Raw genomic sequence first — 19,120 nt, 5'->3', positions numbered from 1 at the left:
AAAACACCCCACCCATACCTTCTGGATGGTGAGTGACAAAACACCCCACCCATACCTTCTGGATGGTGAGTGACAAAACACCCCACCCATACCTTCTGGATGGTGAGTGACAAAACACCCCACCCATACCTTCTGGATGTTGAGTGCCAAAATAAGTCCTCCTCAAAGCTCCTCCATAGACCAGATGCAACAACTGTTGCAGAGCCATCAGAGCTGAGCTACCTCATCAAGTTAATACCTCCGGCCAAGATGACCCGCTCAGTTACAAGGTCCACTCACACCCTCCTCTCCAGCCTGAAGTTGTTTAACGACCACAATAACATTAAGTCATTAGCCAAACCCCATCTCCGTCCTCTGGATGTCGATTAAGGCAGCCCCTTCCTACAACCAGAGGTCTCTGCTATAGTAGCGGCCAGTCAGTCACAAGGCACAGTACCAGGCAGAGAGAGAGCTCTGTCAGAGATATGGGGGGCATCCCTCCTCCCTTTATAGAGGCTAGATCTGGGTTGGGGTCTAATTTATAGAGGCTAGATCTGGGTTGGGGTCTGATCTATAGAGTCTAGATCTGGGTTGGGGTCTGATCTATAGAGTCTAGATCTGGGTTGGGGTCTGATCTATAGAGTCTAGATCTGGGTTAGGGTCTGATTCATAGAGTCTAAATCTGGGTTAGGGTCACTTGAGGGCTCCCACATGTGCACACACACAAAGTCTGACACACACACAAAGTCTGACACACACACAAAGTCTGACACACACACAAAGTAAAACTCCATCTATGCAAACAAACACGAAGCCCAACAGTAAACACACACTATATCAAACACGCACTATATCAAACACGCACTATATCAAACACGCACTATATCAAACACGCACTATATCAAACACGCACTATATCAAACACGCACTATATCAAACACGCACTATATCAAACACGCACTATATCAAACACGCACTATATCAAACACGCCCCACTTACACACAAGCACACGCGTACACACACTAAACCGAGGGCTGATGCCACTGCGGGTAACAGCCTTTCAGATGCACTGAAAAATGAGCTCTGGCCGAACTGAATCAGAACATACCATTCACATGCCTGACTTACAGCCTGTCATCCCGAAACAGACTCAGCCGAAACACTAACCCCGAGAGGGGGAACGGAAACACATAGAAATAAATACCTCTGAAACTCCCAGCTAATCCTAAAGACAGGCAGGACCTAATCAACAGGGTAATGTATATTCTACCAAGACTGAACATTCTGACGTGCTCACACAGCACGAGCTGACAAAAAAAACACTGAGGACCAACATATTGCCAGTGTGGAGAGAAAACACACAAACACAGCAGGATGTGGGACTGGGCTCAGTGGGCTGATGGGGGGGGGGGGGTAAATGGAGCCTGTTTGCTGAGGGAGGGAGGGAGGGAGGGAGGGAGGGAGGGAGGGAGGGAGGGAGGGAGGGAGGGAGGGAGGGAGGGAGGGAGGGAGGGAGGGAGGGAGGGAGGGAGGGAGGGAGGGAGGGAGGGAGGGAGGGAGGGAGGGAGGGAGGGAGGGAGGGAATGTGAACTGAGACAGGTCCCTGATGAAACATGCTGCTATGCAGCTCTCTGGTCCTGGGCACAGGGGCAAGAGGGGCCCAGAATAGATCAAGAAAAACACTAGATAAATCAGGCCATGATGGACAGCATTGACGGAGTGCAGCTCCCCAATAACCCAAGACGGATAGGCAAGCTAATTTAAGATTGGGAAGGGGGGGGCTTGTAAGGCCAGGTGATTGGGAGGCTAAATTATGTCTACTTATTGGATGGCGTTGGAACTGGAGTCTGAGCTGCCCACAAGCGGAGCTTACCACAGTCAGACAGACAGGATGGTCTAATTACTCCCTTCCACTCTGATCATGAGTTAGGAAAAATGCCTGGCATGTTGACATATCATTTGGTGGCAGCTGTGGGATTCATCCAAAACATGTTCTGATGTTTTGACTTTTAAAAGGGTTCACTGATAAACTATAATAGGTACTGTATATTGACTCATACAATCATAAATGATAGTAATTGAGGACACTCACCAGCTCGCAGTACTCAAAGACCAGCAAGAAGGGGATAGCCTCCACACACTGGCCCAAACACTGCAGGATGTTAGGGTGCACCAGAACTCTATGAAGAGAAACACCGGTTAAGACAATCTACTGTAGTCTATATCACTGATGTGAATACTGGAGGACTACAGCTGGCATCTCTTCCAGTCCCATTCTGTTGCTAAAGACTAGTGAAATAAGAACACTCTGCAGTGTCCAAGTTAGAAGGCAGAGGGTGCTGCTCCACTAGGAGAAGTCAGGCGTAGCTGTCATTATAAATACCTTAGTTACTTTATTCAAGTACTGACAGATCTGTTATTTCGATTCTTGCTATAATGCATTTTCTAAATTAATCTGGTGTGTTCCATTTAGCCAATTGTTGGAACTGGGCCTTTGGCAAAATTTTCCTGAAAATCTGAAAACGACCCTGAAATTGCCATGACAATAAAATAAATGTCCAAAATGCCCCTTCTTTTCAGCCTCTCCCAGCAGACATGCCAGTAGCTCACCTGTAAGGGTCTCCGTGCTGCAGGAAGTCATTCTGCTCCATGGCACTTGCGTTAGCCTTCAGCTCCTTGACCACCGCCTTGGCCCCACCCGGGTCTGTGTAGATCTCACTGAGGAGGACCTGGACACAAACAGGTTAGAGTGCAGGGAAGGAAACACACAGGAAGCATGTTAAGGGTCGAGCCAAAACACTGGTGGTCTGCAGGAAGGCAGGTCTTTCTGAAAACAAGGGAAGGATGGTGGAGATGTAGTTAGGGGATGGGGGGGGTGGGTGTAGCTAGGGGATGGATGTAGCTAGGGGATGACGGGGGTGTAGCTTGGAGATGGGGGGGGTGTAGCTACGGGATGGGTGAAAGCCAGGGGAGCCATGGAGAGACAGCATTAATCACAACATAGAACACACTGCCAGGTGGTGTAGGACCAGAGGCTGAGGGGCTACTCTAGTCATATTTACCATGTTGATTCATTAAGGATGAGCTTCAACTGTGACGAAGTGAGCAGCTGTCTCCTTTTGTTATTACGTACACCAAAACTCAACCCCGGGGTGAAATACTCGCTCCCTCTCAAACACACTGTACAGGCTACTGGAGACAACTGACTAAAGCATCTGGAGTAGGGTTGGAATTTTGGGAAAGGTAACAGAATTTTGCGACCTTCGTCAGGAAGAAATGTCTTACCTTGCCAAACCAGCCGTTCCCAATCTCCTGGATGTAGCTGAGACTGTGACGGACCACCTGAGGGCCAGTGGATCCCACTGCGGTGGCCAACAAAAAAAGAACCCAGAGTTAGTGTGTGTGATCTGCAGGTATGTCGTAGTACGCAGCATTCTGGTCCCAGACCAAACCATGGTGACACAATGGCACCTGTTTGTTTTTTCTATTTTTATTTATTTAACCTTTATTTAAATAGGCTGTTGCATTATATCAAATGTTAATCTGTATGGTTTTTCCTCTGTGAAGAGATGCAGCCAGGGCATGAGTTCAATCAATACAGAAAACTGGAGCAGTTGTGTTGTTAGTTATCTAAACACAGTGGCAGGATTCTATTCAGATCAGATGCTCAGGCCAGGATATGTTCCAACTGTATTTACTCATTGCAAAACAACAGCAGTGTTACACATTATGGATTCCCAGGAAAAAGGTACAGGAGTGTTTAAACAAAAGCTTCATACATTAAGATGTTAATCTACTTCCTTCCCATATGAAGCCTGAGCATGTAAACTGAGGCTAACCTTTGACCTTACACAGGGCCCATATGGAACTAGTACAGAAGGAAATATCCAAGGGTCAGTATTTCTGTCACATGCCACTGAATCTACTTAGAAATGTCTTACAGTACATGAGGAAAACAGCCGACAGATGTGGCTTCACTGAGCCAAGTTAGCTAACTAAACCAACACAGACGTTATGCATGGGTTGCCCACACAATCAGGTCAACAAACCTTGTTGAGGGGACTTAACGTCAAAAGTATTCAGAGCTCTAAAGTGAAACTAATTTGGTCGCATATGTGACAAACTATTTTTTGTGCAGCCAGAGATGTTATTTTGGGAGCATTGTGCGACTTGGAAAAGATCTCCCAGATAATTACTGTTGTAGCCTAACGATAAGGCTTCGCCGTACCGTTGTTTCCGAGTGCCCTAGAGAAAACAATCTGATTTGATAGCGTCATGGTTGCACCATTGCTACAGCAAAAAACTGCTTGCTTGTAGCCCAACAAGGTCAAAGGATCTGACCAATATTACCGCCTAAACATTTCTATCTTCCTATAGCGGGAACCACATTTTACATTCAAACCATGCCATTGTAAAACTATTCACTAACCATTTATAATTTGTTCAGACATGTCACCTCATTGGCGAGCTAGCTAACAACCTGGTAACTTAAAACTAAAGAAAGTCTTATTTAACTAGGCAAGTCAGTTATGAACAAATTCTAAATTTACAATGACGGCCTACCCCAGCCAAACCCGAACGACGCTCGGCCAATTGTGCGCTACCCTTTGAGACTCCCAACCACGGCCGGATGTGATACAGCCTGGATTCGAACCAGGGACTGTAGTGATGCCTCTTGCACTGAGATGCAGTGCCTTAGACCACAGCCACTCGGGAGCCCTACCAGTATATCCAAACATTTTGTGGCACAGAAAGAAAGGAAAAGGGATAGCTACTTCAGAAGTTAAATGATCATAACAATTAATGAATAACAGATCTCTTGCATGTCATCATCGCAAATGGGACATTTTTAAAGAGGGTGTACAATTAAATGTACTGGTTTTACACAATGTAGAAAAAACCTCATATTCCACAAATGGCTTATTCATCAACATTTTCGCTTTAATAAAAGCTTATAGTGTAGGCTGTATCTCAATCAATTACAAAAATCTTATTTTCTGGTGCTCCTAAATGTAATGTGGTGCTTCCTAACATTTTTCAGTTGAGAGGACCACTGCTACCAATAAAAAAATTTGAGCCCCAAATACATTACGGACCAGGAAGTAGAATATAAACTCCAGGCCTATATGCACCTCAGACAGATTTGGCCCCATCCTGTCTTCATATGAATCAGTGGGGGGTACTCTTAGAGACTAAAATAATCTGGCTAAGCGTTTGAGTAAATCCTTTACAATAGTACATGATAAAATTACAAGGATTTGACCTACTCCCCAGACAGAAACCGCCTTTGTGCAATAATCTTGATCTTCGCAGGCTGAACATTTTATTTTTCAAAGGGCCCCTATGATAATCAGCCTGGCACTCCTTTAAATGGAGTGATCACATCTAGCCATCAAATTAAGTCACAAATCCATAATAAGTACAAAGACATAAGCCCTGGCCAAATGCAATGAACCAAAAGTGAATGAGTCGCTCTCACAACATCGTGTGTGCCTAATACAACAGCATCTGGGAGTGTTTGGAAACTAGCACCTGTCCACTACCCAAGGGGGAGCTACTGAGAATGTAGCACAGTCCTGTTATGCAATGACTGACTGGCACAGCTCAAAGGCTATCATACTGCATACGAGAAGCAGAGAAGACACTCCTACTAAGAGAATGACGGAAATACTGAACGGCTGATGGAGACCATAACAAAGTTTAGCTTTAATGTCTACTTCAAAGGAGCATGTGACGACGTTTACAGACTATAAACCCACTATAATGTCACTGGCTGGAAGCAGGGCTGATATACGGCTTATCATGTGAGGAAAGAGTAGTAAACCCAGGGATATAGGCTGCCAGATCATTAGATGTGTTGTTGTCCCTAGGCAGTGCATGACAGTGTCCCAATTAAAGTGTAAAAAAAAGCAGGCAGGTTGGCATTTATTGGGATGACTTATATACTCGAGGCAGCTCCGCAGGGTGGTCACTAGCTGGCACAGCCACAAAGTCATAAAATGTTATTAACCCTAACCACACAGCAAACCTTATGCCCAACCGTAACCTTAAATTACAACCAAAAAAAGCACATTTTTGTTTTTATACATTTTTACTTTGTGTCTGTTTCATCTAACGAAAACTGCTCTACTCTGCCTCCAGGACAAGACTCATCCCAATCAACCTGTAAAAAGCAGAGGAGAAAGTCCAAAGGGAATGATGACGGTATCAACTCCACCTGACTGATACAGTAAGACAGCTGGGTCACATTCATTCGGTTTGAAAATGTGAAAATGTTTCGCAACAGGAAATTTTAAAAAAAGTTTCATTTCTTATGTGCGTTTACAGGAAGTCCCTTCCTGTTTCAGTCGGTTTGGTGCCTAATAAACACAACCCTGGATACTGTATGCCAAGTTATGGCAAAGGGTCAGAATAAAAAAATCTTGGTCCTATGTGTAATGTGCTGGTAGGACTACGCATCTAAGAAAAGTAAGGGTGTCTGACCCCTGACCTGAGATACGGGGGGGTGTCTCCAGGTGGGGGGGTCCGGGCAGGGCCACAGGGGGCACTGCCAGGGTGTACACCTCAGCAGGGGATTGCATGGAGGGGGTGTCTTCAGCTGGAGGGGTGAAGTCAATCTCATCCTCAAAATTGTCCTCAAACTCCTGAAAAACACAAAAGTACAACTGTGTTCACCAAACACGGGGATCCTACTTCTGACACCAGTGTACGTTATAATTGTATGTGTGTTACATATGGATGAGGCAGAGCGAGATGAGTCAAATGAACATGTTTAATCCTTGAACTGGACCAAAACAGAATTATCATATTAGCATTTTTTTGCACATCATGTTCAAATCATCTAAGTGGCTAACATTTTTTTGAGATACCTTTGGATTACTTGGACATGTGAGAAAAATTCTAATATCAGTCCCATGACTTGAATGGGATTTGGATTTGTGCCACAAATGCTAAAACGTTAGCATTTGGAAACAGTGCCAGGGAAACTGAACCAAAGCATGGATTTACTGTCATACTTCGACCATAGACTGCTTAGGAAACCAATGTCCTTTTTTAATTTTGGTGAACTATCCCTTTAACTCATTACATTAATCATAGCCAATATCTCAACGCAAAGTTTTTAAAATTCTGGGTCACGGCAGGTAGCCTAGTGGTTAGAGCATTGGACCAGTAACCGAAAGGTTGCTGGATTGAATCCCCGAGCTGACAAGGTAAAAATCTGTCGTTCTGCCTATGAACCAAACAAGGCACACTCTTCCCCGGTAGGCCATTATTGTAAATAAGAATTTGTTCTTAACTGACTTGTCTTTTGCTAAATAAAGGTATAATTCAAAATTTAAAAAAATTATAAAATGAATGGCCTACAATTTTTAAAAAAGTGTCCAAAAATACCGATTTCCGATTGAAAACAGTCCTAATTAATCGGCCATTCCGATTAATCGGTCGACCTCTACTACAGAGTACTGCAAGACAGGTCTGTGTAAATTAGGCAACCAAACGATACCATGGCTTTATTTAGCTTCCCTTTGGAGCAAATTAGATATGCACAAATGTCCTGACAGTGACTTAACTTCTTGGTGACAGGGGGCAGTATATTCACGTCCGGATGAAATGCATGCCCAAATTCAACTGCCTGCTACTCATCCCCAGAAGTTAAGATTTGCATATTATTAGTAGATTTGGATAGAAAACACTCTGAAGTTTCAAAAACTGTTTGAATAATGTCTGTGAGTATAACAGAAATTATGTAGCAGGCGAAACCCAGAGGAAAAGCCATTCAGATTCTCTTCTTTTCAATGGGTTTTCATTGGGAATCCAGATTTCTAAGGGACCTTCTTGCAGTTCCTACCGCTTCCACTGGATGTCACCAGACTTTAGAAATTGATTGAGGACTTTCCTTTGTGTAATGAAGAAGTAGTCCTGTTCAAAACGAGGGTCACTTCAAGTGTACTGTTTGTTAGAGGACCGTGACCAGAAAGGTAGCGTCAGTTTGTATTCTTCCTGTATTGAACACAGATCATCCAGTCTTCAATTTTAAAGATGATTTACTTTAAAAAATACCTAAAGTTGTAATACAAAAGTAGTTTGAAATGTTTTGGCAAAGTTTACAGGTAACTTTTGAGATATTTTGTAGTCATGCTGCGCAAGTTGGAAACTGTGTTTTTCTGGATCAAACGCGCCAAATAAGTTGACATTTTGGATATATATCGACAGAATTAATTTGGTGATGTTTATGGGACATATTGGAGTGCCAACAGAAGAAGCTCGTCAAAGGTAAGGCATGATTTATATTTTTATTTCTGCATTTTGTGTCGCGCCTGCAGGGTTGAAATATGCTTCTCGCTCTTTGTTTACTTATGGAGGTGCTATCCTCAGATAACAGCATCGTTTGCTTTCGCCGAAAAGCCTTTTTGAAATCTGACATGTTGGCTGGATTCACAACACGTGTAGCTTTAATTTGGTATCTTGCATGTGTGATTTCACAAAAGTTTGATTTTTATAGTAATTTCTTTGAATTTGGCGCTCTGCATTTTCACTGGCTTTTGGCCAGGTTGGACGCTAGCGTCCGCATATCCAAAAAGAGGTTAAGCCTACTACGTGTTGTCAGGTGCCTGAGAATCTCACCTTGAAATTGACTTCCCGCTCCTTGCAGCAGGTCACACAGTTCACAAGCAGGGCCACCAGGACCAGCAGGGCAATCAGTGACACAACCACAGAGAGGTGTAGAGAGACAGACAGCTGGCCACCTGCAGTCTCCCCTGAAAAAAGACAGGTCAAAGAATATTAGTTCTGCCATACAGCGTTGTGCTGAGCAGCTCAAAAGTTCAAGCTGTATCAAGAATAAGTATTGCACATGCCACTGGGACAGTGAATGGTGTTATGCAGCGCTGCAAGCACAGATATGCCTCTATTTGATAGGCTAGTGTTCCTCGCCAGTAATGGACATTAACAAAAAAAGCTAAATGTACATTCAATTGTGATGACTGGTATTCATATAGGCCTAGGTGTTTCCTTATGATGATCACATCCTGTTTCCGGTGTCACGTTCACCAACAACTCAGAGGCCAGAACAAGCTGAGGCTTGAGAGGTCCATTTCTCTGACCATTTCATTGCCATCTCGAACCTTCCCCCACTCACCCTCCTTCCCATTAGTACATCAACTGGCTGACAGGGTCCACACAGAGCAGTAAAACGTGTTGGTTGCTGGGGATGCTGGGCCAGCAGTTCAGATGTCAAGTGTGTTGACAAGATCCTCTCCCAACCCCCTCACCACTCTGTCACCACAGCCTTATCAACAGAGGCTGGACTGACTGACCCTATCACCACCACCATCCTCCTCCCAAAAATACATGTTTACACAACAAACCACTCACAACTACGGACACTCCAACTCCTTCATCCCTGATACACTTAATCTAGGTCTGATACAGACCTGCACTATCATATAAGATGGAGAAGTGTTTACAATCTCAGTAACCAGTACCACACCAGCATGATAGTTAAAGGTTAAATCAATAAAATTAAAATAAAAGGTTTTAAATGTAACCTTTATTTAACTAGGCAAGTCAATTAAGAACTAATTCTACTCGGGACAAACCCGGACGACGCTGGGCCAATTGTGCGCCGCCCTATGGGACTCCCAACCACGGTGGGATGTGATACCGACTGGATTCGAACCAGGGATTGTAGTGACGCCTCTAGCACTGAGATGCAGTGCCTTAGACAGCTGAGCCACTCAAGAGCCCAGATACAGGCCTAGATATAGGCTAGTGATCCTATGTCAGTGATCTGATTCTCCACACATTCTATCTGGAACACAGGCTACCCTCTGACTGACTGCTGCCCCAGCCCTGTGTCAGATACTCCTGTCTCACTGTATGTCAATATCCTGAAGTGGCTTCATCATCTCCTCATCACCTACCTGTCATGATGATATAGCACAATATACACATGCAGGACAGGTGAAAGAAATATGGAGGATGCCTACTGGGTATTTTGCCTTCACCTCTCCAGTTCTTTTACATCAGTAGATTGAGGAAATTAGATGAGGAAGGGACCACTTGGTCCACTTTTGACCATGGATAGCCTATGCACTTAGTTTAGGTAGGATTGTCATGGTTCCATGTTTAACTACACACTACTATTTTAAATGAAGTGAGCCCTAGAGCTTTAATAAGCCGGAGGAAATAGCCTGGGAGAGCTGGCCAACAGAAACCCTAGTAGCATCACTGTGGTCAAACAACTGGTGCTGCCATACACAGAGCACTCAATCAGGCCAGTCAGACTCATCAGTGCAGCGCCTTGGGGACCAGTAGATATGATTCAATGTGTCAGCCATAATTTTAGGTTCACTTCACCACTCTACAACTGATACTACAGTAGCCTTAGCTATAGGCTACTAGCACTAGCAGCAGCCAGTCTCCGTGGAAACCAATACATACCCTCTCCATCTATCAACACCAACAGTAGCCTTTTGAAAAGGAAGTATTACAACCAAATAAGACTAGCCTACTAAAATAAGTGACTTCCAAGATAGGCCTAACCCACAATTACTGAATGGCTTATGTTGGCAGAGAGTGTTGTTCTAGTAGTAGTAGAGCATCTCCACGTAAAGGACCCATGAGCACCAACATGTGAAGTTCTTAGGAGAAGGTCAAATGAACACTAAGAGTGTATATTTCTGAGATACTAAGGCATATATAAATGTTTGAACCATTTGCCATCCTAAAAATGTGGAATAAGCAAAGGCTTTGATTTCTGGTCAAGCAGATTGAAAATGGGTCTTCGACAACATCTACCAGGGTAACAGAAATACAACATAACACAATCATTAAAGACCCCTGCCAACTAATATTAACACATATTTAGTTTTGGACAAATGAGTTTCCTTCTGTAAGGTTAAGAAACATTGCCTTGTAATTTTGTCACAAAAACCTACATATCTTTAAGATATTTTCTAGTTTCTCTCTCATGAGGATAATGAAGGTTTGCAGAAGTAACAAGTAAAGGTAAACCTACCAATTAGTTAGTGATTTACTTTTATCAAGTTTGTTTATTCATTATTAAGTTATTAAAATTCCTAATTCTGGTAACAAATCGGTAATTGTTATGTTCAGCTCATAGGGTCACCAGCTACTGTCTGTCTTCCACTGGAATACTGTTATGTTCAGCTCTGAAAACAGTCTGCATAACCCCTCCCTCTCATACTCCCTCTCTACCGCTCTCTCACAGCTCTTACTGACATCTACCACCTACCCAGTTTCCATTTACTGTAACAAGCCACTGAGCACCGACCGACACCGGACCTCCATGGACGTTGAAAAGTAGTTGAAATTTAGTCAGTGACTGGACCAAATCTGAACCAATCAGACATCTGTTTCACAAGTTTGGACAGCACAGTAGAGAACAGTACAGAACTGTACCGAGCTAAAAACTCTACTGATCTCTACTGTGATGTCCAAACTTGTGAAACAGATGTCTGATTGTTTCAGATTTGGTCTGGATCAACCAAATGTGGTGGTGTTTGGGGACAGAGCTCATTACAATAGCCAATGTGTAGAATAACACCCAAATATATATTTCTACTTTTGTGTACCTATTCAACCATGAAGAGAATGAAATTCATATCTATAATTATGCATTTCTGTATACTACAGATCAGGGGCCCATGATGTAATTCCTACACTGTAATTCAATTATGTAAACCTAGTTCTTCAATAACCAATATGCATGTTTTCAAACTCAAGGTGTCATGTCATAGCTGACACACCAGCCTTTCTGCAGAGTCTTTGAATCTAAATTCTGAGCAGATATTTAACAGGGTTTTGGAAAACGTGGTCGCATAAAAAAAAACTGGACGTTTTACCGTAATTGTTATCAAACTTTGCATCTGCACAGCTTTTGCAGTGTTTTTCTAAATGCTCTGTGTAAATTGTTCAAAGTAGTTATTGTGCAAAGTGTTGTATGGTTTATTAAACTTTGAACTCAATGGGGTTTTTGTTTAAAGTGAAAAATCTGAGTCAACGCATAATTCAGTTACCATATAATTGCCCAGTAGGCCTACAGGTATGTGTTAAGGGCACCTTGTATCAATGCAAGTAGACTAAACCACAGGCAAAACAGAAACATGCAAACACTGGGTGTGAGTTCTACGTAAATCAGTGTTTGCCTACTGTGTCCTTCCACTCTGAAGCGACTGTGCAAGCGTATTTGTCAAACAGTCAGGACGTGAAGCATTTTATAATGAACAGAAATTAAAATGAAATTAAAATTAAAACATGTGGAGATTTGGTTCCATGTTTAATGACCTGAAATAAGAGCCCAGAAATGTTTCAAGGGCACAAAAAGCTTATTTCTCAAAAAATGTGTTCCACTTACTAACATCCGTTAGTAAGCATTTCTTCTTTGCGAAGATAATCCATCCAACAGGTTTGGCATATCAAGAAACTGATTAAACAGCATGATCATTACACAGGTTCACCCGTGCTGGAGGCCACTAAAGGCCACTAAAATTTGCAGTCGTCACAACACAATGCCACAGATGACTCAAGTTGAGGGAGCTTGCAATTGGCATGGTGACTGCAGGAATGTCCTACTTCCCGAGAATTGAATATGAATTTCTACCATAAGCCGCTTTCAATGTTGTTTTAGGGAATTTGGCAGTACATCCAACCATTCTCACAACAACAGGCCACATATAAACCCACACCAGCACAGGACCTCCACACCCGGCTTCTTTAACTGCAGGATCGTCTGAAACCAGCCACCCGGACAGCTGATGAAACTATGAGTTTGCACAACCGAAGAACTTCTGCACAAATGGTCAGAAACCGTCTCAAGGAAGCTCATCTGCGTGCTCGTTGTCCTCACCATGGTGTTCACTTCATTGCAGTTCAGCGTCATAAACAACTTCAGTGGGAAAATGCTCACCTTCAATGGCCGCTGGCACGCTGGAGAAGGGTGCTCTTCACGGATGAAACCCGGTTTCAGCTATACTGGGCAGATGGCAGACAGCTTGTATGGTGTCATGTGGGCAAGTGGTTTGATGATATCAACGTTGTGAACAGAGTGACCATGGTGGGGTTATGTTATGGGCAGGTAGGTATAAGCTACGGACAATGAACACAATTGCATTTTATCGACGGCAATCTGAATGCACAGAGATCCCGTGACAAGATCGTGAGGCCCATTGTCGTCCTATTCATCCGCCACCATTATCTTATGTTTCAGCATGATAATGCACAACAATACACAATTCCTGGAGCTGAAAATGTCCCAGTTCTTCCATGGCCTGCATAAATCAGACATGTCACCCATTGAGCATGTTCGGGATGCTCTGGTTCGACGTGTATGACAGCGTGTTCCAGTTCCTGACAATATCCAGCAAATTCGCACAGCCATTGAAGAGGAGTGGGCCAACATTTCAAAGGCCACAATCAACAACCTGATCAACTAACTATGCAAAGGAGATAAGTCGCGCTGCATGAGGCAAATGGTGGTCACAACAGATACTGACTGGTTCTCTGATACACACCACACCCACTAAGATTTTTGTGACCAACAGTTGCCTATCTCTATTCCCAGTATGTGAAATCCATAGATTAGGGCCTAATGAATTGATTTCATTTGACCGATTTCATTAACTGAACTTTAACTCAGTAAAATCTTTGAAATTGTTGAATGTTGCCTTTATATTTTTGTTCAGTATACATTGCTAATACAAATGACAGAACTTCCCTTCTAGTACATGTGTAATCTTGTTTACTACACTTTCATTTACAACTGAAAGCACATGAAAATGCATCTGTTACAAAGCCATTGACAATAGATTGGTTTAAGCTTCAGATTCATATTGTTGTGTTTTGCTGGCACGCCAGTTGGAGAACCACTGTAGTGGTGAATGACAGAGGCGGAGACAGTGGTCAGGCACCAATCCGATCTACAGATGCCTTCTTGAGTGGCTTCCTTTCCTTCTGCATGTGACAAGGACATTGAGTGAGCTACAGACTATTGATGCCACCTAGTTATAAACCTCCTGGGCAGTGTCTATTGATAATTTCCGCTCAGATCTAGCATGGCATGAGCCTGAGCATGAGCTAGTAGCTCTAGCAGTGCACGACTGCACGCAAGCCTATCAACGAACACAGCCTCTTCCTATCTAACCTCACTTTTATAGGTCACAGAAACAAGAGGTGACACTCTGGTCCGAACCCCAGTGGTCCCACCAGAGTTGAGAGTCGTAGCTACATACAAAATAGCTAACAGAAGAACACCACTCTGTCGGTCAGTGACAGTGATTTTCCACACTGCACTAAACAATTGAATATGTCTTAGTGTCTTATATAATCCACAGAGAGAGAGACACGTTAGTGGTACAGTGCTAAAAGACAGCCACGAGGAAGCAGTGAAACATTTATGAATGGTGAATAAAATATTCAGAGGCCTGCCATCCAAACAGTGGCCCTGGTGATGTTGCTCTACATCTACATACATCCTGAGTATAGGTCAACAACACAAGTGTTTCCCCCACCTGACAAATACAGTTTGTAGGCTAGTCAGTGCAGTGAAGTGAGAGGAAACGGTGTAGCCTAGCTGCCAGGGCTGGAGGAGAAGGGTGCTGCAGAAGAGAGGTTTGTACTGGGGAATCTGTAAAAGGAGATGCTGACCTTTTCTTAGCCTTGCCCCAGATCTGTTTGTGTTATCATGTCAACTCCAGTGGCATGATAGCACAAACAGATCTGGGACCAGGCTACGCATTGCGTGCGCAAAATCAGAGTGACTAGAATTGATGAATGAATAGTGACGAAGTTCAGCTTTGTTTGGTTGATCTAGCTTTTAGACCGTTTCTTGCTATTTAATTTGAGTCATAGGCCTTTGTCTTTGGAAACACCAGAACTTGGCTGCCTCACTCAAGAATGTCATAAAGTTTCTGACAGTAACAGTCCGTTTTCTAGCCTGATGGAAGCCACTCCTCACTAAAAGGCACATGAGAGCCCGCTTGGGGTTTGCAAAAAGGCACCTAAAGGACTCTTAGACCATAAAAACAAGATTATCTGGTCTGATGAAACCAAGATTGAGCTCTTTGGCTTGTATGACAAGCGTCACATCTGGAGAACACCCAGAAACATCCCTACGGTGAAGCATGGTGGTGGCAGCATCATGCTGTAGGGATGTTTTCAGCGGCAGGGACTGAAAAGACGAACAAAGCAAAGTACAGAGATCCTTGATGAAAACCTAATCCAGAGCGTTCAGGACCTCAGAATAGGGCGAAGGTTCACCTAACAGGACAAGGAACCTTAGTACTTTGCCAAGACAACGCAGGAGTGGTTTCAAGACAAATCTCTGAATGTCCTTGATTGGCCCAGCCAGAGCCCGGACTTGAACCCGATCTAACATCTCTGGAGAGACCTGAAAATAGCTGAGCAGTGACCATTCCCATCCAACCTGACAGAGCTTGAGAGGATCTGCAGAGAGTATCTGCAGAGAGTAAATGGGAGAAACTCCACAGGTACAGGTATGCCAAGCTTGTAGCATCACACACACACACACAACTCGAGGCTGTAATTACTGCCAAAGGTGCTTCAACAAAGTAAAGGATCTGAATACTTAGGTGTGTGTGTGATATATATGCCAACATTCCTAAAAATCTGTTTGCTTTGTCATTATGGGGTAGTGTGTGTAGGATTGGAGGGGGGGGGGCAGGACAATTTAATCCATTTTAGAATAAGGCTGTAACATTTAAAAAATGTGGGGAGAGTCAAGGGGTCTGAATTCTTTCCGAATGCACTGTACCTTTCCCCTTTAAAACAATGTTGGCTAATGATAAACCAGAACAAAAACAGTTGTTGTTTAATATGTCAAGGAATGTTTCAAACTATTTTCTCCTTCCTGGTTTACAGTCTAACCAATCAGTCAGGAGCCTACACCTTGACTTAAGGTACAAAGTGTGATTACGTTATTGGAAGCTCAAGCACGGCTTGTTTACTATTAGCCCATAAAATGTCTTCCCCCATGTCTAATCCACTATTGCAAATTCCTTATGGCGAGCATGTTTGGTGTGGTGTGGTGTGTCACCCACAAACTACAGCCAGTGTGCAGTCAGTGCAACCACCCACCAACCACGTACGCTTTAGGGGGTTCCAGGCCGTGTATGTCTCCCTGGCCTGCTGTACGCGTGTGATGACAGAGGAGCAGAGAGAGCCAGGCAGCGCTACACTGGCGGCAGCGTAGGGATCAGCTCTCCCTCCGTTAGCCTTAGAGTCATGGGTTTATATTATGACTTGGCACCACCACCAAATTATCCAACTGCTTCTCAGTAGGGCCCATAGTCCCGTACGCAGGGAGCTGACAGATCTTATTTCATTCCCTGCATATTTTAGTGATCTTTGTTCACACAGAGGGGCTGACCCATTTTCACAGGGGGTATAACTCTCCAATGCACTCAGTCCCTACAGCTGATGACACAACATGATTTGGGTTCCTGCACTAAAGAGGATGGTTTTGTCTGCTTTAGGCCTAGATCGCAAACTGTCTATGGTGAAGTAGCCCAACCCAACTATTATCATGTGACGTACTGCACTACAAGGCAATGCATCAAACCACTTACTTAGGTTAGTGTGACCACCAGACCATGCATGATGTTAACCTAGGTCATTTCCCATTTAGACCAGACTTGCTTCACAACAAATGACATCTCCCTTGATGACAGGTCCCTGCTCTCCCGATGTCATCATGGAACAAGTATGATCATTTGTTTGGAAGGAGTGCACCACACCCTAATAACCTCCATTATAACATCAAGACTAAATAGGACCATACATTATGCACATTCATGTTTTAGGCTCAATCTCAATCTAATTTGCCTGTACGCATACTATAAGGACTGCATAGACAATATGGAAAGCTATGCCTAAATAATTACAAAAGACTAGTGAAACGAAGACTGACACCTGTTGCCATATTTCCTATTAGATTTGGGTGGTATACTGTATTTTACTATATACCAGTATTGCTACACGGACTGGTTTGGGTTTTCACTTTATCTTCTATAAAAGTGTTTCAATGTTTGGTTTGTTAAATGTGATACACTACTCTCCCTTGTGTAACGTCTACTTGAGTCGTCTCTCTCCGCTCCCCATCTCTCTATATGCCGCTTTCTACAGAGACCTAGACCCGCCCCGTCACTCAAGGAGCGCAGTTGTTGCTTGATCACGAGACACTTGCATTCAGTCTGCAAGGTCAATGCAGCACATGCAACTAGATGTTCATGACAACGATGCGGTTTCCACTTTGCTTCTTAATATAAATCCACAAGTGTTACCCAATTATACTACTAGTTTGATTTTCTTGGCTGCAAACAGCTAGTTTGTCTTTTCTTAGCAAATTGCGGCTAAATCTTGTTAGCCGCTAATGCTAATCATTAGCTAGCTAATAAATGTACAGAGCAAACATAGCTAATACCGACTGATACCAGTGATGGTGTAGGCCAACTAAATCAAATTAGAATTGGCGAAGCATGAATATGTTAGCTACATGTAGCCAAAGGTTATAGGGTCCTTTAGGAAACACTAACCAACACTTTGGTTCCTGCCCTGTCATAATAACTCTTCCCTGGCTTTTTCATTAGTTGTCATGTCAAACTATGCTTTATTCAAAGTGCCCACTATTATATTCTAACTACAGAATTAGAATAATCATTCTATATCCAAGAGTTCAGCCAAATGTTTTGATCTAAATCCTAAGTCAAATCACAACTGCAATATTTGGTTACAAATTTGGCCTAGATTTGTTGCCCATATCGTGCAGCCCTACATAACAATGTGGAAATGATCTCAAATGAGTGCAGGAAATGCAGAAATGTATGAAAAATATTTTGTATTGAAGTTTCATTGAACAGTATATAACAATCAATCAGAATGGAGAAAGCCTCATGGAATGTATGTGTTGTCACCCTAGGGTCTCACAACTCAAAGCAAATGTAGAGCTTTTATTTTTCAAAAATAATAAAATAATGTCAAATGCATTAATAAAATCGATATCGCCCAACCCTATTGGCCATCAATGAGAGACCAGTGTGTTCCACAGAGATTGGTGGGGTGATCCTCTCCCAACTAGATACACAGAAGCATGATTCCGTGTAGGTGGGGCTTCTCTATGTACAATTTTACTGGTGCAAAAACAGGACTAGCCAACTCCCATTAAAGAAAGAAAACATTTGCCATCTCTGTGTGGTACTCTGCTCTGGCAGTTATAATCGTCAATGGCATCACGCCAAATAAACATGCATGTAGGCTATGGCATGACAACGATTGCAATCACATGGTTGGCTACAGCACATAATGTTTTCAGCTTGGCTGGCAGGTTATTGTGTCAATGTCAATCTATAACAAATTAATACACCACTTTAAACATGTAGCTTTGTAAAGCTGTTCAGTGTTGTGCAGGGACCATAACAGTAGCTCTTAAATGTAGCCTACTCTGGTAACCCCATGTAATTGGTTGTAAACTGAAGTGAAATTTAAGCATCTCTCGATTTTAAATACATGTGACAGAGTAGCAGTTGAGCAAAGCCTGACTAAAACCCCAGGCGTATCTCCAGAAACATAGTAGAGGATATTGTAAAGGCAGCTGTAGGATCCCCCTAGTGCCCCAGGTTATCTATGGGCAGTAAATCAGTGCTCAGTCGGGTGGAAGGCCATGGCCAGAACGGCCACAGTACTAGGCCTACAGGGAGACCCTTTCTGATTGTGACAGAGCAGAGAGGGGCAAAAGGCATCAATTTTTAAAAAGGGGGGGGGATCAGATTCTTTGTGGCCCCCTCACTCATCCCTATGATAAAGGAACTGTTCAGATGCTGAATGTGGCATGGTGTGCTGGGTACTCCGGACTGTTGAAAAGCCATGCACGGTATAGGCTTGGGCGATATACCCTTTAACTTCTTTAGGACAGGGGGCAGTATTTTCACGTCCAGATGAAATGCGTGTCCAAAGTAAACGGCCTGCTACTCAGACCCAGAAGCTAAGATAATATGAATATTATCAGTAGATTTGGATAGAAAACACTCTGAAGTTTCTAAAACTGTTTGAATCATATCTGAGTATAACATAACTTATTTGGCTGGCAAAACCCTGAGGACAAAC

The 19,120-nt window shown here is 43.2% G+C and overlaps 2 protein-coding genes across 6 annotated transcripts in view; both read right to left on the bottom strand.

The window, feature by feature from the left end:
- Positions 1-19,120, bottom strand: part of LOC110538788 (brain protein I3) — a 698,720-nt gene that overhangs the window by 60,228 nt on the left and 619,372 nt on the right. The window lies entirely within an intron of this gene.
- Positions 1-19,120, bottom strand: part of LOC110485236 (serine/threonine-protein kinase LMTK2) — a 52,554-nt gene that overhangs the window by 24,837 nt on the left and 8,597 nt on the right. For both annotated transcript variants that reach the window (XM_036941568.1, XM_036941569.1), the window contains exons 2-6: positions 8,606-8,739; positions 6,471-6,624; positions 3,266-3,342; positions 2,591-2,709; positions 2,073-2,160 (exon numbers count right to left, since the gene is read on the bottom strand). In XM_036941568.1, coding sequence (XP_036797463.1) covers positions 2,073-2,160; positions 2,591-2,709; positions 3,266-3,342; positions 6,471-6,624; positions 8,606-8,739 — 572 coding nt within the window. The remainder of the gene's footprint in view (positions 1-2,072; positions 2,161-2,590; positions 2,710-3,265; positions 3,343-6,470; positions 6,625-8,605; positions 8,740-19,120) is intronic.

The sequence above is a fragment of the Oncorhynchus mykiss genome, chromosome 13 (assembly GCF_013265735.2).
Source record: "Oncorhynchus mykiss isolate Arlee chromosome 13, USDA_OmykA_1.1, whole genome shotgun sequence".
NCBI lineage: Eukaryota > Metazoa > Chordata > Actinopteri > Salmoniformes > Salmonidae > Oncorhynchus > Oncorhynchus mykiss.
This window is presented reverse-complemented; position numbering and strand designations above follow the sequence as displayed.